This window comes from the organism of the source record quoted next, unplaced genomic scaffold (genome assembly GCF_019419815.1).
Source record: "Pyrus x bretschneideri cultivar Hongxiangsu unplaced genomic scaffold, Pyrus_bretschneideri_v1 Contig5, whole genome shotgun sequence".
NCBI classification, from domain to species: Eukaryota; Viridiplantae; Streptophyta; class Magnoliopsida; order Rosales; family Rosaceae; genus Pyrus; species Pyrus x bretschneideri.
Window position 1 is genome coordinate 5,584,549 of NW_025999787.1, and position 23,840 is coordinate 5,608,388.

The window sequence follows — 23,840 nt, forward strand, 5'->3', positions numbered from 1 at the left end:
AATGTTAGTTTTAGAAGATCTTTCTCCAATGTCGGATTTTCATCTTTAATGTATTGTATCACGTTTAACATAAAAGAAGAAATTGAATCAACATCAAGTATATTACTTTAATAAAAATAAAAAATTAATCATAGTGTGAATAATTGAAACCTGATACTCTTCGGATTGAAAATTGACAAACTCTTTTTAATGCAGCGCACAGAACGTAGCCTATTTTACCAAGGAATTTAATACAAAGAGAGGGAAGGCAAGCAGAGAGAAAATAGAGAATCAGGTGGATTATGTAGTGTGATTTTTCATACTTTATTATAGTCGTAAAGAAGGAAGAAAACATTACAATCAGGAAATTATCTAAAAGATATTATAAAATCCCATAAAAATATACTCGAATTTACACAATTACATTCTTAACTAAATTAAAACTGTAACATTTTTTAATTAATACTAAAATTTAATATTTGTCTATTAATTAAAATATTTAAACTAACATGTTCACTTTAACGAAGATAGGGACCTTTAACGAAATTTTTTGATACTATCTACTTTAACAAAAAAAAGAAAAAAATCACATTTTTGCACTAAAAAATTAATCATATACTATTCACTATGTTTATTTTGTCTCTAATATATTCAACTCCACAACGGGGCCTGAAAGTGGTGCGATTTCTCCCGATTCCATTGGCAGTTGCCAAAAACAAAGCGAAAACCCGGAAATGAAAGTCTACGAATAACGCACTTCCAGAACACACTCTCTCAGATAGAGGCAGTTTCAGATCTGAACGAGGAGTTTCGGATCCGGAGGCAAAGGGAAACGAGCCGAGAAAATGGAGAAGTTCATCGACAACTTACCCGCCATGGATCTGATGCGCTCCGAGAAGATGACCTTCGTCCAGCTCATCATCCCCGTCGAGTCCGCCCACCGCGCCATTTCTTACCTCGGTGAACTCGGCCTCCTCCAATTCCGAGACGTAAGTTTTCGGAAACTCAGATCCGACTCGGTCTTTCGTGAATTCGGTTTGATTTGGCATTGTTCAGTAACGGGAAGTTGGGATTGATTGATTGGCTTAGGATTGATGATGATTTTTACATCAGCTTGTGCGAACGGGTGTTCTAAGTTGTTGAGTTGAGAGCGGGAGTTAGTAATTGAGGAACTTAATTTTAGAATTCATGATTTATTTAGTTGAATTCATCTTAAAGTTTGATTTTTTGGGGGGAAAGATTGCGGATTTAGATTGATCTTAATCGGAACACACACACACATTGTATTTGATCGCTTTTCGTTTTCATTTTCTTATGCTGGTAATACTTTAGATATCGGTGTGCTGCATGAATTTCACTGAGGGGTTTCCATGGATGCCAATTGTGCTTGATATTAAGAAGAATAATAACCCCTGCATCCCAACTGATGATTTCTTGTGTAGGGTTGAGAAATGCTCAGTTTGTGCTAAGTTGTTGATTAAGAGACCCTCTCCGTAAGGATAGAAGATCATTGTGTACGATATACAGCCGCATGTTTTTCTTACTTGGATTAATTTCCTTTTAATTTAAGTTTGTGTACTTGTCATTTGTCAATATTAAGTTTCTATACCAGCTTACTCTACTTACAATTAGATTTTAGTGATTATAATTTTAGATCTTTATTCCATTTGAGTTGACCTAAGGCCTTTATGTTTATATCCTATTATCATTTAGATCCGGTTAGCTAACTTCATGTGATTGACAAAAGTAATAAAGTACTTTGGGTCTGTGAGACATTAGAACCATTGTGGCTTTGGCTCAATTGCTATGGGTTTTGTGAATACCACACCTCCTTTGCTATGGGCTCAATTGCTATGGATTCACATTTCCTAGTTGCCAAGTTTTACCGATTTTCGGAATTGATTTTTTTTACAAGCCTAGTTTTCCCAAAGGTTTTATCCTGTCATGTAGATGATTCCCTGCACATCCACATGTATTTGTCGAACTAATTTGAATTATAATCTTTTTGTATCTAGGTTTTTCTCTATCGATCATGTAATTAGAGTTATTTGGGTCCCCATATATTATGCAATTAATTTTGTGGATAATTTGAACAATTAGCTATACACGTTATATTTCCAAATGTTATAGGAAAATTGAGGATGTACATGGTTGGTTGTTAATATTTTAGAAGTATATTATGCTCATAGTCATAACTAATAAGTGGTTTAGGAGTTTATTTGTCGTTATCTTTAGAGATTTACTGGGCTTTCTGTAGCACCTAACTATTCTAAGACTTCAGTTGGACATTGTCAAAATTTATCTTAGTCATTCCATATGTTTTTTGATTTTAATAGCAGTAGCCAGGAAAAGAAAAAGCAAAATCCTGAAACTGAAAACTTTAAAACATATGATGTCCAAATTATAAGTGGTTTGAGAATTCTTTTGTTGATAAAGCTTCAAACCACACGTGGTCTAAATGGTAAGTGGCTTGAGAATTTTTTTTGATATATCTCTTTGAAATCAAAGAATGTACCGGACCATTTGAAGACTTAGAAATAGTTAGTGAAATTTGTCTAGTTTGACCTCTGTTTTCAAGGCTTGAACCTGAATAATTCAAAACCACAGCAGCTTGCAATGTAATAGGAGAAAGAGGATATAAATTCCAAGTTTTAAAGAACCCAATGCCCATGAGGAAGAGAAATGATTTTAACATTCCCGTTTTCTCCTTGTGCAGTCCTCCCTCTTTTCCTAACCTTAGGATTGAATAGAACAATGAAGAATCAACTGACATAAAAAGGAAAGGAGTGTAGAAGGAGAAAATGGGAGTGTGAAATGGAATAGTACTTAAAACTTTCCTCCATCTCCTTAACTGGTTATGTTTAAGAAAATTCTAATCACAATCATTAATGATGCCAAACTGTTTTAAGTTTAGATTATGAAGTAGTGTTTGGCTATTCATACTTTCCTGTGACTGCAACAAAGAGAGCATATAATGTAGTTTTTAGCACTATATGGTGTGTTCCCAGTTTCTGCTTTGCTCTGCTCTGTTTTTACTATTTGTTGGTGAAACACCTAGATTGTGTATTGGATATAAGCAATGTTATGATAGCATTGAGATTATTGGTTATTTATTTTCTGGTCTCTGCACAAACATATAAGTTCTTCAAATGAATATGCAATATAGTCCTTTTTTCTAATTTTGGTATCTACTGATTGTCATATTTCTTTTCCTCTCTTTTATGTTTTTGCAGTTAAATGCTGATAAAAGTCCTTTCCAACGAACATTTGTTAATCAGGTATATACTCGGATTTGATTAGAACTACAATTGCATTGCAACCTGAATGTTTAGGACTGCAGCATCAATCTTTCTTGAATTGTGGTGGAAGATTTTGCTAATTTAATATTTTAATGTTTAAATCCTTAAATTTCTGATGTTTTAGAGCCTTTATGCTTTCAGTTTTTAGCGTGCAATGTGCATATTCTTAAATCCTGGGAAAATAAAACCTATACCCCCCTCAACTTTGTGTTCTGTTCCAATTTGTTCCCTGAGAAAATGATTCGTTCATTTGCCCTCTGTTTTGTGAATTTGTTGCAATGTGGCTTTTGTGCAACCTCGTCCAAAATTCTTTAAAAATGTGGAAGTTTAATGCAAGGGCACTGACAGAATCTTGGACGGGGGTTGGACGGAAGATCTACATTGCAGAAAACTCATAATATACTGGGTAATTGAGTCCACGTCTTTTTAGGAAATAAAGCAGGATCGATTCCAAAGTTGAAGGGGCATAGGTAAATTTTTACCGTATGATTGTAAATTTAAATGCCTGGTCTTTCCACTTCTCAGTGTACTGTGTATGACATGTTTTCATAACTTCATTATTCAACATTAAGACTCGATTGTGCATGCCCCCTTTACTTGTTATTTACCAGAAGATAGAAAGGTATGGATCTTACACTAGAATAGTATTCTATGTTAATCCTATTCTCTGCCTAGAATCTGTGCAAATTACTCTGTATAGTTGACCTCTTTATATTCTCAAAGTGACGAAATTTGGAAGTTGGAATTTAAATTCTTAGAAGCTGGTGATTGTAGTTTTATTCTTATAATTCTATTGTTGATAGTGGTGGATCACGGTAATCAATTGTCATTAATTTTTGTTGTATATCCTCTTGAGGAGTTCCGCAGGTAAAGCGATGTGCGGAGATGTCAAGAAAGCTGCGGTTTTTCAGAGATCAAATTAGTAAAGCTGGTCTACTTTCATCTGTACATCCTGTTTTACAACCAGATATTGACTTAGAGGAATTAGAGGTTTGTTTCTATATCAGCGCTCTTGCATTTGTTCGTAATCCGAAAATTAAACTCCAAAATTGCACCGACCAATTGTGCCCTTGTTTAGGGAGCATTTGATTCAGTAAACTTGATAGTCTGAATTGTACGTTGCATGAATCATTTCCAGATACAATTAGCTGAGCATGAGCATGAGCTTATTGAGTTGAACTCTAATAGTGATAGAATTCAACATTCATACAATGAACTCCTTGAGTACAAGATGGTATTGCAAAAGGTAACTGGCTTTATCTTCTCCCTTCAGTATTCGTGATGTATTAGCAGCCTTTTATCAGCTTCCCTTTCTTTTAGTATATTTCATTAGGTGCCTCTTGTGCATGCATGTGTTGTGTTGTTTGAAGCTTGGCCTGTGGTCAGGTTTTCTCCAATACCATTTCGTTCATGAATCTCCTGTATATTGAATTTATTACTTTTAGAAAAGAATTAATTATAAAATCTTACTCCCTTATTCTAGTTTCAATGCTTTTTCTGTGCCTTCCTATATGTTGAAGCCCAATTTTAGAATGAATCAAATTATGATTCATGAACCCTTACTCCCTAATTCTAATTTCATATGCTTTTATTCGGCGTCTTCTTATATAAATTTATGTGGACATTTTCAGGCAATTGGCTTTCTTGTTTCAAGTAATAGCCATGCGGTTTCGGAGGAGAGGGAACTAGATGAGAATATTTACCCAAATGATCATTATGGTGATGAAGTTTCATTACTTGAGCAGGTACTTGTTTATTATCCCTTACTAGCTTTGATGTGCTTTTGGTGCAAAACCTTTTACTGTGGTTTCATTTATAATTGATTTTGTATTTTACAGGATATTAGACCTGGACCATCAGACCAGTCTGGTTTGAGATTTGTTAGTGGAATTATTTGTAAATCCAAAGCTCTTAGGTTTGAGAGGATGTTGTTTCGTGCGACAAGGGGCAACATGCTTTTCAACCATGCCCCAGCAGATGAACTGATGATGGATCCTTTATCTACTGAAATGGTTTTTTTTTTCCTGCCTCTATAAAAAGTATTACTTATTTATTTTTCGTGTGGTTTCTCTTAGTTTTTATTATTTGTAGAATGAGAATGTTGATGCACTTCTTTACTAATTCCTCAAAGTTGTGCAGGTTGAGAAAACAGTGTTTGTAGTGTTCTTCTCTGGGATGCAGGCAAAAACAAAGATTTTGAAAATTTGTGAGGCCTTTGGTGCAAATTGCTATCCTGTTCCTGAAGATATAACTAAGCAGAGGCAAATAACTAGAGAAGTATATATTCTGTTAAGAATGTTGGAAGTTCATTTATTTTTATATTGGAGACAAGTTTCAAGCTTTAATATGTTTCAACGTGTTTTTTTTTTGTATCTGATGTGTGTTTGATGGCATCATTAGCAAGGACTCCCTCTAATATTTTTTGTGGTGTTTAAGCCTATACTTGCAGGCCGTGCTAATTGTAACAACAGAAGCTCTATTCTGTTTTGTTGAAAGTTCAGGTTTTGTGTTGCAGGTTTCATCACGTCTTGCTGAATTGGAAACGACCTTGGATGCAGGGATTCGTCACAGAAATAAGGCCCTTGCATCTATAGGGTTTCACCTAGCAAAATGGATGAACATGGTAAGAAATTTCTGCGGCTTGTCCCTGGTTAACTGTTATTTCTGACAAAAAATATTTTGCTAATGTATGACTAATGGCTGCGCGAGTGATTTAGTTTTATCCTGACAACTTTGTCATGTTTTCTACCCTCTCTCCTAGGTAAGAAGGGAGAAAGCTGTATATGATATATTGAACATGCTAAACTTTGATGTTACAAAAAAATGTCTTGTTGGAGAGGGCTGGTGTCCTATATTTGCAAAACCTAAGGTAACTTGTGTTGCCTTCTTCATCAAACTTTTTTGTTATAAAGCGGGTATAATATATCAAGTTCTATATTTGCAAAAACTGAGGTAACCTATATGTTTTATGGTTCAACAGATTCAGGAGGCACTGCAACGTGCTACATTTGATAGCAATTCGCAAGTGGGAGTAATATTTCATGTGATGGATGCAATAGATTCACCTCCTACATATTTCAGAACCAACCGCTTCACAAGTGCATTTCAGGAAATTGTTGATGCATACGGGTTAGTTAAAATATGCTGCTCACCACTTTCTTCTGTTTTTTGAAAGGACATTGGCTTTAAATTGATGCTTCATTTTCCTTGTAAGTGATGGGTATTCGGGATTAAGAATTACATTCTGTTTTTACATGGTTCACAACTGGTAGGTGTTTATGGTCGACGCATTTGGAAGGAAGCCAATATGCTGGTACAATTGATTTAGTACACATCATAGTTATTTTCAGTTGACATTTGAACTAAGAAGTAGAAAATATCTGATGTACAACGTACTAAAGGGTGGAGCTTTGATTGCTAGGGTTTTGTTTAGGTATGGGATGGGAGGGAGGGGGAGGTGGTGATTTTGCTGCAAATTGTGAAAGAAAATATGATTAGGCAACAATTCTCCTCTTTAGTAGCAGTTCTGTTAGCATTTTTCATACCCTTATGAAAATTGTAAGTGAATCAATTTAAATAAATCAACCCAATAGTTGTTTTCCGGAATGGTTTGTCAAAAACCCAATAGTTGTTTGACTGACCAGCAATACTGGAATTGTGGTCTAGCAATAGAACTGATATTTGTCTAAAAATTTGGCAGTGTTGCAAGATATCAAGAAGCCAACCCTGCAGTTTACACTGTTATTACATTTCCATTTCTTTTTGCTGTGATGTTTGGTGACTGGGGTCATGGAATATGCTTATTGCTTGGAGCATTAGTTCTTATAGCTCGTGAAAGTAAACTCAGAGCGCAGGTGTGTCCTTACTATCCAAAGACATTTTATTTGATTGTAATGAATCATTATTGCTATGGTTAATGAAAAATATAAAATATTATTCTTCTCGATGCTTCAATCATGAACCATTTTCCAGTTCACAAATGTTGACTATTAGCTTCTATTAAAAATTTAAAAGTACATCTTTTGCACTCTCCGGAAGCAGTTGAATGATATGTTGTAATCCTAACCACTTTCACTATCGACCTGAGCTTTTTCATGGCTGCCAATGTTACTGTGTCTGTATTATTCAGCAAAAGAAACAGCGATAGCCACTATCAATATAACAGAGCCTGCATTTATTGGGGTCCAAGGCAACACTGCAGCTATGGTTTAGTTAGCAACCTACCACCAATATGATATCTTGACTTAGATTTGCATATCCCGCGTCTTGGCCATTCTTATAGAGGTACCGATGATACAGCAAAATAATAAAAGCAGTAACAGCAGCAGTGGTAATAATATATTTTCTATGGGAGCAAGTAGGATAAGCTTTCATTTCTTATCAAGTGAGTTGCTGAAACTATCTCTAGTACCAGTAGCTATTGTTTGAGAGGAATGACCCTAAAAGGACAAGGACTTGATGATAATGCTGTGATCTTTGAACACATGATTTTGATGTTTCAATTTTCGTCTTAACGAAAATATTCTTGTGTCTCAAATGCAAGGAAAAAACATGCATTTAACATGTGAAATAGAAATATAAAATTGTCTTTCAAACGTTTATTAACGAAAGTTATCATATTATTTCCTACCAGAAACTTGGGAGCTTTATGGAGATGTTATTTGGTGGGCGATATGTACTACTCTTGATGTCCCTATTTTCAATCTACTGTGGGTTGATTTACAATGAGTTCTTTTCTGTTCCTTTTCACATATTTGGCGGGTCTGCTTACAAATGTAGAGATACTGCTTGCAGGTAGTCTCTCTATTTTAAGTCTTCTACTCTACAATTGTCTTAATATGTTGTATCTTGTATTAAGGTCACCTTCAACTGGGTTGTATGTTTCACAGTGTACCGCTCTGTTCTATTCTTTTAGAGAATTGAGGTTTCTGGAATCTATGTGCTTATACCTGTCTGCTGTTGCACTGCTTGCATTGGCTTAATTACAGATCAATGCTTATAGAATTTTCAATATTTTCCGTGTAATCTGAAACTATCAAAGTATTTACAAAAATTAATTCATTAATCTAAAGTTATGCTTCACCATTGTTTTGGATGGATTTGGGGTTTCATTGCCTCCTCCAGGGGTCATTTCTAAGGCTGAAAGGGGTCATCCCTTGTTTGATCCATGGGGGTTCTCTCCACTTTGATTGTTGGAGTTTGGTGGTGTTCTTTTGGAGTTTTTGTCTGGGCCATGGTGCACTATTGCTGTGTCCTACAGAATGTCCAACTGGTTAATGTGCGTCACTGTGGCACTTGCACTCCTTTCTCCCTTTTACACCCCTGCACTTCTGTTCAAATCTATTACTGACTTTTGATATACTTAATTATAACTGTTATTGGTTAAGCATTTCTAGCGTTCTATTTGTTTGACATTTTCTCTCTCACTTTTATGTGTAACACTTGAAAACTATCCCATCTTTTATGATAGATAAATTTATGACTTTCCTCAGAAAACTGTATACTTATCATCAATTTGTCTTCTTGTGAGCAGTGAGGTGCACACTATTGGCTTAATCAAGTACCGAGATCCATACCCATTTGGTGTGGATCCCAGTTGGCGTGGAAGTCGTTCTGAACTGCCTTTTCTGAATTCTCTCAAAATGAAAATGTCAATTTTGTTGGGTGTTGTGCAAATGAACTTGGGAATACTACTAAGTTACTTCAATGCAAGGTTTTTCAGCAGCTCGCTTGATATAAGGTGCTTCTCTGCTCTTCAAATGATTTATTTTATTTTATTTTTTTTCATTTTGCCATGTGTTTTACACTTTTACTTCGAAATGAAGTGTACACAAGTTTGACTTATTCTCCATCCTGTTAGGTACCAGTTTGTCCCACAGATGATCTTTCTTAACAGTCTTTTTGGATATCTTTCACTTCTTGTTGTCATCAAGTGGTGCACGGGATCTCAGGCAGACCTCTATCATGTAATGATTTACATGTTTTTAAGTCCAACTGATGATCTTGGTGAAAATCAATTATTCTGGGGCCAAAGACCACTTCAGGCATGGATTCTGCTCCTCTTTTTTTGTTACTTTGTATGTGCAACTTCTTATGTTCGTATTGTGGTTAACAAACCTCTGGTTTTGCAGATCATTTTGTTGCTTTTGGCTTTAATTGCAGTTCCATGGATGCTCTTTCCAAAACCTTTTATTTTGAAGAAGCTTCATACGGAGGTACTGTGGAGTAACTTGCTTAGGCATTTGTTCTTGAGTTTTAAGATGGCAGTGGGATAAAATTACTAGTAAAATTCTCTTTGACGTTTCTGCATTTTTAAATATTTTTAAAATTTGATTAACTAGTAATTAGTATAATCAACTGGTTATGGGGGACTCAGTTTACTTATGAGAGGTATACTTGTCTTCGACTCACATAGGTATTTGAGGCGAGATATAAGGAGCTTGAGAAGATATGATACGTAATGTTTTTCATATATTTGTTTCCAGAGGTTTCAAGGTCGTGCGTATGGGATGCTTGGCACCTCAGAGATGGACCTTGAGGTGGAACCTGATTCTGCTAGGCAACGTCACGAAGAATTTAATTTCAGTGAGGTATTTGTACACCAGATGATACACTCCATAGAGTTTGTTCTGGGTGCTGTTTCAAATACGGCTTCATATCTACGACTATGGGCTTTGAGGTATACCTATATTTATTTTTCTTCTTTTTCTGTGGTTTTCTTTCATCTATGGGGTAGCTTTCGTTTCATATCTGTTCCTGCTATTACAGCTTGGCGCACTCAGAATTGTCAACCGTTTTCTATGAGAAAGTTCTCCTTCTTGCTTGGGGGTGAGTTCCAACCCTCTAATTCTTTATCGTTGCATACATGTGCATATGAATGGTAGTTCTCCTCTTTTTTTTTCCTGCTCTTTGGACACACGAAACCTAATCCAGGTTGTAGTCTAGATCTACTGCGATATTTGAAGGGTCACACATTATGGAGCTCCAGAGTTTGATTCCCACCCCAAAATCCTCTCCCCGGGCCTTAACTACATACTAGCCGTAATCTTACTATTGCATTTTCCTCAGTTTCTTAGTGAGCATGTTATTTGTCTCACCGTCTTATAGGCTTACTCAAGATCCTTTTTTCCATCTGGCACTGTACCATATTTTAATTCTAATTTGGCTAGCCATTCCCCAGTGTGACACAGACTGTATTGCATTTGATGCTGCACATATTGGTCAATTATTAACGTAATTCTGAAAATTTATAACAGTTATGACAGCTTCATTATCCGGTTAATTGGGTTATCAGTTTTCGCCTTTGCAACTGCATTCATACTACTCATGATGGAGACACTAAGTGCTTTTCTCCATGCCCTGCGTCTTCATTGGGTAGAATATCAAAACAAATTCTACCACGGAGATGGCTACAAGTTTAAACCTTTTTCCTTTGCCTCCATAACCGAAGATGAAGATTAGTCCACTTGTATGTCAGTTTTCGTGTTCTTCGGAAGGAAAGGTATTTAGCGCAAAGAAAGGCAGAGCTCTATCTCCAGCCTGAAATGGAATTTGAGAGAGCCATATTTCCTCTCAGGCGGCATAGAGGAGGAAGATGCGCGATTTTGACCTAGAAATGTAAAGTCGTGGCTCATATTCTTCGGTGTAATATTGGTACAAAAGGTTCCAGATAAGAGTCGCGGTTAGTTCCCTTCATAGATGTAGTTACTTTGTCTTGTATTTCGTTTATATCTAATCGAGGAGGGAAATTAGATTCACCGATTGTAAAGAGGAGCTGGGGAATCGTCTTACAGTGTAGCTTTTACGGGACTTTAGTTTCTTTAGCTTACACACACATGCACAGTAAGTGCGGATTTTGCTGGGAATTGGTCCTGGACCCGTTACACTTTCATGAAAAATCACAGATTCAAGGGAATCGGTTTTGTAAGGATATGTATAATTTGGATAAGGGGTGTGCTATCCACACACCTATTTTACTTCTCACACACCCCTTGATAATTTATGTTCGTTGATCTTCTTCAATTCATCCGATTCGACGGTCGAAAATTAGAAGGGTGTGTGATAAGTAAAATGGGGTGTGTGTATATCACATCCCTTTGGATAATTCCAATCTCAAATAAATCTTATTTCACCTGAAAATTGATAGCTTATCGTATTTGTCCATTCTTAGTAGTGACCAAAAGGTCATGGATTCAAGTTGTGGAAACACTTGTTGCAAAACAAGGGTAAAATTGCGTATAATAGACGTTCCTTCCAAACTCGTAAGTTTCATGAGAAGTCATGCATGCTAGTTATAACCAATGAGTTTCGTATCTGGACCGAGGCGTATTTGTTGGCACCCAACTATATAGTTGACATTCACTGTCAATCCAGTGTTATGGGTACAGTCTCTCTTTCGTTTAGTAAAGTTTAAAGCAATAATATCGTTTATATTAAAAAAATGTTCATGACCCTTTAGTTTTAACCAACTCATTTAAAATGAAAAGGAATTTGAAGCGAACCGATGCCTCCATCAAGTCGCGACTTGTGATTGCAAAGCTCATCTCTTTCTTCATTTCCTTCATACTCTAAATTTAAAAATTTTACGAAATTCATAATTCTTAATTGGTGAAACAGATTGGGTAATTTCAATGATTAATTTGTATGCTGTGTTCTTTAGCTTAACGGGTTGTGGTTGCGTAAATCCGTTAAGAAAACGGATCATGTCACCACGTTGGAATAAGAGAAATGATCAGATGGAATCATTGATATAACGATCCGTACTTCCATGTTGGCGGTGAAATCACACTTATGCCTAGATTAATCGTCTTCGACTCAAAGTTGACCACAAGGGCGCTTTCGTCATTTCGTCTCAGTAGTCACGTGCTCGCACGGTCTATTTGTCCCCACCCCTCCCCGTTCAGACTTTTGCCGCTCGTCGACCCTTTGAAAAATTGAAGATCCACAAACAAACACACACTCTGCACACTCCATTACTCTACTCTGCACACCCATTTGATTCGACCGTTTCTTCCATCCGTAACAACTTCCTCCAATCATTCGATCTTTCTAGATATCCAGAGAGAGAGAGAGAGAGAGAGAGAGATGGAGTCCGACGTCCCACTCATCGAAATCGCAGGAGAAGACGACTCGCTGCTTCAATTGACCCACGGTGACGCCGTTTCAAGCAGCAGCACCAGCAAAATCTCCAAAGACGACGCCTTTTTCTTCTGCTCGCCTCTCCAAACCCGCAGATCCAAGCCACTCGGTTAGGGTTTTCTCTTATACTTTCGTTGAATCTATGCTTCGTCTCTTGTATTTTGTTTTGGCTGTCTAGGTTTTTTTTCCCCTTTCAATTTGACCTCTGATTCGCTCAGTAGTGCGAAATCTGTCTGCTTATTGATCGATATTTGCTTGTTTATATGTATATTTACATAATTGGACCTACATTGCATGACATATAATGAAAAATCATTGAATTGTATTGCAGAAGGTGTGGTGGTGAGTGAGAATTCCAAAAAGCCGAGTTCTACGCTTTGTAGAGAGAGTGCGAATGCGAATAAAGAGAATACGGGTGCAAATAAATTAGAAGAGCAAAAACTCAGCCTCCTGCCGCAGCAAATGAAGAGGAAGAAGAGGGGGGTGGATACAATTTGCGCAAAAGCCTTGCTTGGGATCGAGCCTTCTTTACCGATGAAGGTTTATATTTTGGTTTATGAGTTTGAGAAATAATTTTTGATAGAAAAGAAAATTAAAGATTGGATTTTTTTCTTTCCCATTTTGGTATTCTGTCAGGTGTACTAAATTCCGAGGAACTATCCATGATTAGCGGGAATGCAAATTCTAATGGGTTGTTGTCAGTTATTGAGGAAGACACAAATAGCATTACTGATTCAGCAGATCTACATGTTATTGAAGAAAATTTATTCAAGGTTTTGCCAGAAAGTCCTTCAAGTAAGAAGGATAGGACTGTTGCCGGCAGTCCATTACCAAAGCATGACTCATCAGCTAAAGATAAAGTAGCACCAGGTTCCGCGGTTAGTTCTCAAATCTCTTATAGGATGGCAAAGTTTTCTTTTAAGTGAAGGTTGTTTGATTGGAGTTGTATGAAACTAACTTCCTGAGTGTTTCAAAATTTTAGGCCAAGCGGAAGGTGCTTTCAGCCCGGGATATTAATAGAAGTGGCTCAAAACGCAGTGGTTGCCCTCGACCTGTGGCCTCTTCTTCATATCCTTTTGATTAATTTTCTTTTTGTAGGAGTTTTGTTGAATCTTTTGTTACTAAGATGAGATTTAGGGAAAGTTTGCCTTGACTAATGTGAACTGTTAAAAGGCCTGCAAATGTGAATACCATGAAATCATCAATTAAAGAACCAAAAGTTTCTAAAATACCGGTTCCAAGACCAGATTCCAGTCTGCTTTCTAGGACTTCCAAGAATGTTACAGTTGGTGCAAATGATTTAAAGCGGAATCAGATTGCTCATCCTGGTAACATTTTTATAGACATTGTTACTACAATTCATTACCAAAAATATTTTGCTGTGGTGAGATATCTGAAGAAGATTTGTATATTTGACTACTTCTAGAGGGCTTTGTTGTGTAATATGTTTCTACTTTCTTAAAAGTTAAAGAAATTAAATTTTCACATTTGAATCAGAAGTAAATTATTTGTTTATATTCTGTTAACTACTACTTTCTCATACAGCAGTGAAGTTGAACAACACCAAAAGTGGGCCAAATAATGCGAAGGTCACTCCTAATGGAAATTTTTTAACTTCCAAAAGTTCTGTTCGACAGGCCGGAAGGAATGTGGTGAGAACTTGTAACTTATTGTAGTAGTCTGTAAATTAACTACTAGATATATTTGGGACTATAACTGGCTGACATTTCCTTAGTATTGTGTGCTGTTTGTTATTTATAAGGATTCATATGCTTCCTGTGTTGTGAATTTCCATAATTTTGCAGGCCAGCTTGGTGAAGGGTTCTCCAACCAAAATATCCTGTCCACCGACTTTTGAAGCAAATAAGGGCTTTGAGGGATATCAAAACAAGCAGTTCCTTCAAATGGTCATGCAGCATATGGCCTTGGTGACAGATCCAGAAAAACTGCAGTTCCACATATGATTCCAAAGCAAGCCCTTCCTTCTACCGCTCATGCATCACGTGGCCGTAATGACAGATCCAGAAAACCTGCAGTTCCTGTGATGAACTCAAAACAAGCACTTCCTTCGACCAAGCATGCATCATATTGTTGTCATGACAGATCCAGAAAAACTGTAGTTCCTCTCCCTCTTTCTGGTGTGGTAAATCCTCAACCCCCAACATCAAAGCCATCAGGTTTGCGGATGCCATCACCATCGCTGGGTTTCTTTCAGCAGGTATTTTTCTAACTGCTCTATTGCTGCATAAAAGAATTATGATACTTTCAAATTTCAATATGTCTGATTTTTATTTGCTGCAATTTTGATTATTTGTTTGCAGCCAAAACCTTCTTCTTTGCCTAGTCCTTTGAAGACAAACTCTCAATCATGCGTTATTCCTAATTTGAGGCAAGCGGGCCCTGTAGATCCAATTCATGAATTTCCGCTGCCCTCTTCAGTTGGGGAAAAGCAAAATGTGACCATGGATGGCACAATAACGGGATATAATGATGTCACAATATCAGGAAACAATGATGTCCATTGCTCAAGTTTGGATTGCTCTGTTTTATCTATTGTTAACCCTGCCACAAAGAAGATTGTGGAATCATTCTCGCTAGTAACAGATATGCAGAAGGCAGATCTGAAGGTTAGGTCTAGCTCAAGTAATTGTGATATAACAAATAATAAGCAAAAGTTCGATAGAATTTCTGTTCATGAAGAATCTATGGGACAAGCAGAACCATATATTACTGAAAAGGTTATTCACATGGAAGAGGTAGAATTTCAGAGGAATGAGGATAAACTTCTTTCACAGAGGGGATCCTGTGAACAATTGGATGAAGATGATAATAGCATGAATGTTGCTTTTGTACTTCCTCCAAAAATTAAAGATACTGATAAATCACAGGTTACATCCCACCTTAGTTCCACGGTGAAATTTCCTGGTGTTTTTGGCAGAGTCATAACTGACCATCAACTTCTTGAAGACAAACCAATTGTTTCTCTCCAGAAGAATTGCTGTGTTTTTTCCAAGTCCAAGTCTGAAGATGCAAGTTCTGTCAATGGTACTTCAGTATCATATGTTGATCAGTCTAGCGGTGATCAAGACAATAAATTGCATGGGGAACAAGTTAATCTGTCTAAACCTTTGACCTGTGAAGGAGATCAAATGGTATGGGAAAATAGTGGTAGTTTCACCAAGGAATGTCAAACTTCTGAAGAGATGCAGACCTACAGTTGTGTGAAGGTTGCAGATGTCAGTCCAAATGTCCAAAATTCTAGTGCAACTGACTCTGATGCTTTGTGTGACTCTGGATTTGGTGACCGCTCAAATAATGGTGGTACATTTGACAAAATGAGTGAGAACCCACAGGAGGAAGATGCACAAATGCTGACTCTAAGTGGAAGATTAACAGATGAAATGGATGATGCTGACCGGAGGACTTCTGCTTCAGATAATTGTCAATTGGTGATAACTGATTGTGGAAACAAAAAGCTTGAACAGCTAGACCTTTCAAATTCCTGCTATACCGGAGAACAGGTTTTCCAGGAAAATATATTGCGCTTAGATGATTGTGTATTGGATAGATTCAGTACTATCCCTGAAGAATCCTGGCAGAAAATTGCTCTTCAATGTGTTGATTTAAAAGAAACACAAGGAACTGGTGCCTGCAGAAATGAATCAGAAGTTTCGAAAACCCTTTCTATAATGCCACCTGCTATGCCAGATTGCAGGTCCAATGGGGCAGCAATAATGGAGTCCCAGGACAATTTTGCTTCAGTGTCGGAAGACAAAGCAATGGTTCAGAGTTACAACCTTGACTCTAGGAATGACTCTCAGCTTAATTGTCAAGATTGTTGTTGGAGCCGGAGAGTGTGGATGAAGTTCAAGCCATAGGTGCAGTGACTGCTATGGATGCCAGTTTCTTGAAAAGTGGAGATTTCACGTCCCAGCTAAACCTGAAAGTGCTATTTCAAGATACTTCAGTAAAGCCGAATAATTTGATGGGTGATAAAATCAATTTCAGTGGAGAGGAAATTATTGTGATGAGTGCAGGTTGCTTTAATGCAGAAGATAGAATACTGAATCAGAGTTCAGAGGTTCATGTGAGTTCACTTGAAGGTAGAGAATCTTTTGAAGAACCCCTTACAGATAACACTGGGAATTGTGCAGATATCAGCTCAAAAGTGAACGATATAGGTGGAAGTGGGTCGCAAAGTCCCCATGGTTTATCTAAGCATAAAATCTTGGATGAAGAAAATAAACAAGTTGATGAAGGTAGTGACATAATTAAGAACTAGCTCTTGAAGATTTGCGAGAACATACCTCAGTCTCAAACTACGCATGCTCAGCAGTTGTTAATAATGTATATGAAGAACTAGCTGAATGTCCTGAGCTTCATCATCCAAATATTGATGTTATACGAGTGTCCCAGGATGTTAACCCGGGGTCTTGTTTGAATGGTACCTTGCTTGCAAACAACAGTTCCTGTAAGGATTTTGTGGAAACTGTACATGAGGTTGTTTTTAATGACTATAGTGCTTGTGGAAGCGAAACAAAGAGTTCCAAAGTAGGATCAGCAATGCATGATTGCACACCTGATTTGGAAGAAAAGGCTGACTACTTACAGATGGAAGTTGCAGAGGGTTTCAGTCATGACTATAAGCTAAGCAACCAAGCTGCTTCTCTGGAGGCTGATTCGTGTGCAACAACCACCACTGGAGAAACTTCAGTGTCAACTTTGGCATTAAATGCCTGGGGAGGAGAATTATGCTCATCTGTCATTTCTGATCGGACATCATCAAGTGGAAGTATTCCGCAGGATAATGAAGTTAATGCACTGAGAGGCAATTTAGCAGAGGAATCTGAAATTGATTTCAATAATCATACTTTTAACAGTGAACTGCAGCATGAATTAGAAGATTCCTTGCACCCCGCAGAAGATAAGGAGGCAACAAACAAGCTGTAAGTTCCAAAAAAAAACATAGATCAGTTTATCTGCTTATATTTATGTCTGTGTGTTGTCCTTGTGTTCCTTTAAGCCCTTTGGTGCACATCTTTTATAAATTGAAATTTCCATGCGAAATTCAGTTATCCCGTTCTTTTTTCAGTAAGAAGCCTGGGAGTGATAGGAAGCCAGAGGGCCTTGTAATAAAGCCTCCATCAGATGCTGTTCCATTCTCTGACGAATGGTTAGCTGCACTTGAAGCAGCCGGAGAGGTAATACTTGTACTACTAGTCTTTCATCTGCACACAATAACTTATAACACGTAAACTGCTTTTATTATCCATGTCAGCATTTTATAACTTTTGTTTTGACATACCTATTGTCCCCTGGGACTACAACTACTTAATTTGGTTTGGATCTTCAAATGTACGTGATAATGTAATTATTGCTTTTTCTTCAAACCAATAACATTACACACTACTAACCACATTTATGAAGACGAAAACAAACCGTAGCAAGTAGTTCTGAACTTCCGGTTGATCCAATGCCTGTGGGTTTTGGATGCCTCTATTTCATTCTGACCGAACATTTTGATTATTCTCTAGTTATCGGTTTTGATACAATACACATTTTGTAGTCTTTAGCATGATAGTAGTTATCTTATACCAAGTGTTTCTGCAGGAAATTTTGACAAAGAAAAGTGGCGCTGTACAAAATTCACCCCCCAACAAATCTCAACCTCAACTGGGTCCATGGTCTCCGGTATGGTTTTGCTTCCTAGACGATCATCTATTCATTGTTTACAGATGTACCAATGAGCTGATGCGCTGACACTGTTTTTGAATTTCAGGTGAAGCGAAAAGCTAATCAAGTAATCGGACCATTTGATTGTACAAAACATACCAACAACGTCCCCTCTACTTCTCAATAACCTTCGAGAGTAAGAGGATTCCATCCGCCTAATCATTCCATGTCACACTAACCATTTCGCACCATTCTTTTTCATTGATCCTCTTCTTTTGTTGTAGTCACTAGCTAACTATCTATACAGACATTTTCCACATTTTCTTGTTCTGAAAACATTCAAAATCTAGAAATTGTTTCATTTCTTACCTTATACCGCTATGGTATTGCCTTCATTTTATTGATATAATGTTAGTTGTACACAATCATGTTACTCTCGTAAACATGGAGTTCAATTTTGAACCTCTTCCGAGAGAGGTTGCCGATCTATCTGTATACGAAAGTAACAAAGAGAGTACTTTTTAATGCCACGGATAATGCGTTGCCTTATTTGAGCTTCAAACACTGATTCAACTTGATGTAACAATGAACATTGATTCTTAACCTTAAAGTAAAATTTAGAAATTGAGAGGTCACCTTGAGTTGAATTTGCCAATTCATTTTACAACATTTGTCCCTTTTCGATGTCTCCCGTTATCCGATATATCCATATCATTAGTATGTTCAAACATGTGAGAGACAAATCTCTTCAGCACAACCTTGGCTTTTACTTAACAAAAATCTTTGCTATTACCATACTAGTGAACTAATTGCAAGAATCCGTAATATGAAAACAGCGATATAACCCCAGATATTACTAGCTGGACTAACCCAGCACGCCTTTGTCATTCGTAACTGCTCAAGTGGACCTTAATTTTCAAGGGTAAAAACGTCAAACTGCAAAACAGAAAATCCATTAAGTTTAAGGGAAGATCAGCACCAAAAAGGGTCTTCACAAAACCAGATCGATAAAATTACAACAAAGCAATATTAAGCAAATTTTAAGTACTTTGTTGAAAGCCAAGCTCATCAGAAAAAAGTATAATGATTATTAGAATTGTTAAATCTCGTGTTCATGTGAGAACGACAACACTCAAGTCATATTGGGATCAGTGCTCGAAAAGTCATCCTAGGCATTAGGGGGTGGCTACCCGCTGCGATTTTGCCATAAGCATTAGGTGGGCTTATGTGGAGAATTGAATCTGAAAAAATTTTAGTTGCAAAGCCGGCGGCACTCACTAAGAAGATGATGATTTGCCCTTGGTATGACTAAACCTAGACGATGTCGTTCCTCTCTCAGACTTATCATTTTGTATCTCTCTATCCTCTGTAAATGGACTCCACCATCTTCCTCTTTGCTAACCTTTTGTTTTGGGTATATTTTTGCTCACCACCCTATTGATTATTATTGGTTGAGTTTGATTTAATTTATCAACTGCACAAGTTTCGAAATTTAAACTAATCTAACAATAATTAATAAGATGGTCAACATCTAACGGTAATTAATAGAGTGATGAGCAAGATGAAAACTAAATGAAAGAACTCTCCTAAAGAGAGAATCTAAAATCAACAAATTCTGAGTGAATTTCTTGTAATTATTGAAAGAAATCAAAATAAACATGGCAAAATAGTGATGCCGCTCCACGTCTTCCCGGCTAGGTTCTCGAAAAGCGCCATGTCTCACAGTTCCAAATCCATAAAATACCCTGACAATATCCATTGTGTTAGTTGTGTGCGTGGGCCAAAAGATAGGGAGAGAAGGAAGAGAGACGCATAAGGATTTTCGCAACCTCGAGGCTAAATGTAGGGCCGACCACAGAATAATTTTTGTTTCCTCTTTAGACGTCTAGTTTTTTTATTTTATTTATTTTTATTTTTTTTAAGTGATTAAACATTGGTGTTAGATTAGATATTGTCTGGGAACCAAAAAGTTTAGGATAAATTACATAAAACTACCTTAATTATTGGGTTATTAACAGTTTCATATCTCGTCTTTAAAAAGTTTCAATGTCATACCTTATCTTCGAATTTGTTGTAATGTCATACCTTTCGTCAGTTGTCTGTCAATTCCTCTGTTAAATGTTGACGTGGCATGAGACATGACCCACTTTTTATTAAAAAAATTAATAAAGTATTAACTAAATATTAAAAAATTTAAAACAAAAATACAAAACAAAACCCAAATCCCATCACCCTTAGGGGTGGTTCGGTATGGGATCCCATACCGAAACCCTTGTCCCGATTCCCAAACCGAAATTTTCGGGAATCCCAAATTCAATACCAATCCCAAACCAAATTTTCGGGAATCCCAATTTTTGGGAATCCCGAAATAATTTCGGGATTTTGGGACAAATCGGGAATCCCGAAATGCTTTTGGGCTTTTGGACTAAAATTTGACATATTATGCTTTTGGGCTAAAATTTGACATATTATGTTTTTGGGCCCAAACTGCCAATTTATTATTTCTACTAATTTGCCCATTGCCCACTGCTCACTGCACAAATTTGACATAGTTTCATAAATTAAGCTTCAATCTACCCATTGCCTATTTGTGCACAAAGTTTCAATAATAACAAAGTTTCAATCTGCCCACTACACATGCATCATGCATGCAATAAAAATAAATTAGGTACCAAACCCAAAAGCAAAAATAATAGTTACAAGCCAAGGTTTTAAAATAAATAAAGTAACAAACTCAAAAGTAAAAATAATAGTTATAAGCCAAACTGGGTGGTGATTCTGGTGAAGGAAGGCTGGTGGCACAGTGGTTGCACTTCAAGCTCTTGATGGAACGGAAGTGAAAATTGAAATGGGGGATCTAACCTAAAAACAAATGAATGGCACAGATTAAATCTAAAACAATGAACGGTTGAAATAATTCTCTTATAATTAAAAAATAATATATATATATATAATATTTATTTCGGTTCGGTATGGGAATACCGAAAAAATGGAGATGCAATACCGAATCCCGTACCGAAAATTTCGGTTTGGTTCGGGATGACATACCGAAAATTTCACCCCCCTTGAAACCCCATCCCCTTCATCATCTTCCTATCCGTCATTCCCCAACCCCCCTCCAAAAAAAAAAAAAAAAAAACCTCCTTCCAAACCCAGAACCCCACCCCCACCTTGCAACCCACCCTTTCTTCCCTTCACGTCTTCCCTAAACCCACCGCGCACCCATCCTCCGCCTCCTCCTCTACACTCACCCTTGACCCATCCTCCACCTCCACCTCCTCCTCCGCACCCGAGCTCATCTGCGGAGGAGGAGGTGGAGGATGGGTGTGCGGTGGGTTTGGGGACGACAGGTGGGGGAAGAAAGGGTTGTAAGGAAGGGGTCAGGAAAGATGAAGATGGTTTTTTTTTTTTTTTTTTTTTTTTCTTCTAGGTTGCAGGTTGGGGCTCGGGTGGGAGGGGGGGAGGAGACGAACTTGGGTTTGGGGAAGACGGGAGGGGAAGAAAGGAAAGGAGGGAGGGTCGGGGGGTTGGGTGAGGGAATGATGGATGTGCAGAGGAGGGAGGGAGGGGAAGATGGGTAGAGGGAGAAGGGATGGTCGGGAAAGATGATTGGGATTTTTTTTTAAGGGTAATTTATTATTTTATTAATATTTTAATAGAAAGCGGATCACGTCTTAAGCCACGTCAGCATTTAACAGAAAAATTGACAGACAACTTACGGAATATATGACATTGCACCAAATTCGAAGATAAGGTATGACATTGAAACTTTTTAAAGACGAGGTATAAGACTATTAATGACCTAATAATTGAGGTATTTTTATGTAATTTACCCAAAAGTTTAGTTAACAATTTGGGGATTATAGCAGTATACTAGAAATAGTGCCCGCGTGTTGTTGCGTGATTACAAAACGTGTGAGCATAATATATACAGATATTTAAAGAATGATGAAGCTTGAATCAAAGGTGTATAAGGCTTGTGAAAATGATGACATTCAAACAAAACTCTGAATGAAAGTAAAGGAATAGAAAGAGAAAAATACGACACATACCATTTGTTTGGTGTTAACCAAAGTCATTCAAGAATGTCCATTAAACCGTAAACGACAATAAAAATTGAGGATCAGAAAGAATTAGACAAAATCACATATTTGAAATGAAAGATCAAAGCTGTCCAAATACCAAACTATTCATTAAAAAGACTGAAAATTTAAGAATTAGATGAGGACATCAGAGAGTTTTGTAAAATCAAAGCAAAAAAACTTTTTCTTACGTCAAAATTGATGTCATTGAATCAAACTGAAAGTATAGTAACGTTATTAGATTTTTTTACTTCAAAATTTGATGTCATTGTTTAGGAAACCACTTTTATATGTATGAACTTCATCCTATTACCAAATAGTTATTGGAAATGGTTTGAGTTATAAAACCTGACTCTTATCAATAGCTAGGAAAAACTTGAAATCATATACGTAAGAGTTGTGTTCCCTTTGGCAGATAAAACTGAGAAAGGCAAAGCTTTTCAAAATTCTAATAACTTTACATATTATCAATTTCCCAACAAAATACATAGGTTCCAGCACTAACAACATAAAAACTTTTAAAATTGCAATCTAAATTAATGTTTTCTCTCTTCCTCTCCCTGTCTGTATTCCCTTTGTCACATAAAAGGTAGAAAGACAAAGCTTTCTAAAATTCCAACGACTCCTCTCATTTCTTCCCAAAAAATACAAATCCATTTTAATCCAACAATTATCAATGCATCCCCAAATTGGAAAAAGCAGAAGGACAGAAAACGTACCCAAAATATAACAGCATCGTCACAAGTGCTAACAAATCTCAGATTTATTAACTGAGCAACCAAAAATACTCTTTTTGCCAAGAAAGCCCAATAAAGCACCACAATTGACAGCACAACGAAAGCATGTGCGCGCGCGCATGTTATTTATGAATACTTAAATATACATAAATGTATAAAGAGAGCCAAATCGTTAGGGTTTTATCCAAATTAGCAAAAATCTAAAATAAAAATTGAAAGACAACCATTGTAAAATACACCTTAGTTGAATAACATCTGTTTTGCAACGATCTGATGACAGGCTGCGACCAAAACTGGCTAGAAATCGGCCAAAAATCGGGCCATAACCCAGAAATCTCAGATGGAAAAAAAGACTAACACTGTGAATTCTTGGCCCCCCCGATCGCAACTTTGGAAACCTTGGAAACCACTTTTGTGAGTCTCCTAAAAAAACCCCAGGTTTAAATAGATGCAAAACGGCTGTCGAAGCAGAGACCACAAAGAAAATCCACGAAATCAGGAACTCTTCCCGCGAAACAAAGAACATAATATCGGAGAGAATCAAGGATTTGAAAAAACAATGGGCAAGACCAAAAGGGTAGAGCAGAAATCAGGAAAGCAAACCAACAGAGAAAAGCTTTAGTGGGGAAGAAGACTCTCAAAGTCGAGAGAACAAGGATGGTGGACACGCGGACAACACGGGCAAAAACGTCTTTTCAGCGTACGAAGCAGGCTAGACAAAAGAAAACAAAAGATTGACCCAGAGGCAGTTCCACCCTTTCACTATTTATGAACAGTGCTAAAACTCAGTTGAGTTTTAGTTTATATAATATCCAAACAACTACGGAATACAAAAACCAAAATAAAAAGGACTGGGAACTACCTGTTGATATTTGGATAATAAGCGCATTGACACCCCAATACAATAGTAAAAGTGCAAAACACTTTAGCAC

The 23,840-nt window shown here is 37.1% G+C and overlaps 4 protein-coding genes across 6 annotated transcripts; all 4 read left to right on the forward strand.

The window, feature by feature from the left end:
* The first annotated feature begins 654 nt into the window (after window positions 1-654).
* On the forward strand, window positions 655-11,193 carry LOC103948899 (V-type proton ATPase subunit a1-like). 2 transcript variants are annotated; one of them, XM_009359984.3, is made up of 18 exons: window positions 655-968; window positions 3,213-3,257; window positions 4,146-4,268; window positions 4,417-4,524; window positions 4,910-5,023; window positions 5,117-5,290; window positions 5,418-5,555; window positions 5,794-5,901; window positions 6,040-6,147; window positions 6,259-6,407; window positions 6,979-7,132; window positions 7,912-8,072; window positions 8,812-9,018; window positions 9,139-9,322; window positions 9,410-9,493; window positions 9,764-9,957; window positions 10,047-10,106; window positions 10,535-11,193. In XM_009359984.3, the coding sequence occupies exons 1-18, from the start codon at window positions 825-827 to the stop codon at window positions 10,737-10,739; spliced, it is 2,460 nt and encodes an 819-aa protein (XP_009358259.2). In that variant the 5' UTR covers window positions 655-824; the 3' UTR covers window positions 10,740-11,193. The 2 variants fall into 2 exon arrangements, with proteins under 2 accessions (XP_009358259.2, XP_048425192.1); XM_048569235.1 differs by lacking the exon at window positions 4,417-4,524.
* Window positions 11,194-12,167: 974 nt separating this feature from the next.
* On the forward strand, window positions 12,168-13,485 carry LOC103949000. Its single transcript, XM_009360096.3, has 4 exons — window positions 12,168-12,525; window positions 12,748-12,956; window positions 13,053-13,294; window positions 13,399-13,485. The coding sequence occupies exons 1-3, from the start codon at window positions 12,363-12,365 to the stop codon at window positions 13,059-13,061; spliced, it is 381 nt and encodes a 126-aa protein (XP_009358371.2). The 5' UTR covers window positions 12,168-12,362; the 3' UTR covers window positions 13,062-13,294; window positions 13,399-13,485.
* A 98-nt stretch (window positions 13,486-13,583) lies between these two features.
* Window positions 13,584-16,294, forward strand: LOC125470209. 2 transcript variants are annotated; one of them, XM_048568936.1, is made up of 4 exons: window positions 13,584-13,744; window positions 13,962-14,068; window positions 14,222-14,634; window positions 14,738-16,294. In XM_048568936.1, the coding sequence occupies exons 3-4, from the start codon at window positions 14,377-14,379 to the stop codon at window positions 16,292-16,294; spliced, it is 1,815 nt and encodes a 604-aa protein (XP_048424893.1). In that variant the 5' UTR covers window positions 13,584-13,744; window positions 13,962-14,068; window positions 14,222-14,376. The 2 variants fall into 2 exon arrangements, with proteins under 2 accessions (XP_048424893.1, XP_048424894.1); XM_048568937.1 differs by having other exon boundaries at window positions 13,965-14,068.
* A 676-nt stretch (window positions 16,295-16,970) lies between these two features.
* Window positions 16,971-18,470, forward strand: LOC103949001. The gene is made up of 4 exons (XM_048568938.1): window positions 16,971-17,362; window positions 17,509-17,617; window positions 18,027-18,107; window positions 18,196-18,470. The coding sequence occupies exons 1-4, from the start codon at window positions 16,980-16,982 to the stop codon at window positions 18,274-18,276; spliced, it is 654 nt and encodes a 217-aa protein (XP_048424895.1). The 5' UTR covers window positions 16,971-16,979; the 3' UTR covers window positions 18,277-18,470.
* Window positions 18,471-23,840: the final 5,370 nt, after the last annotated feature.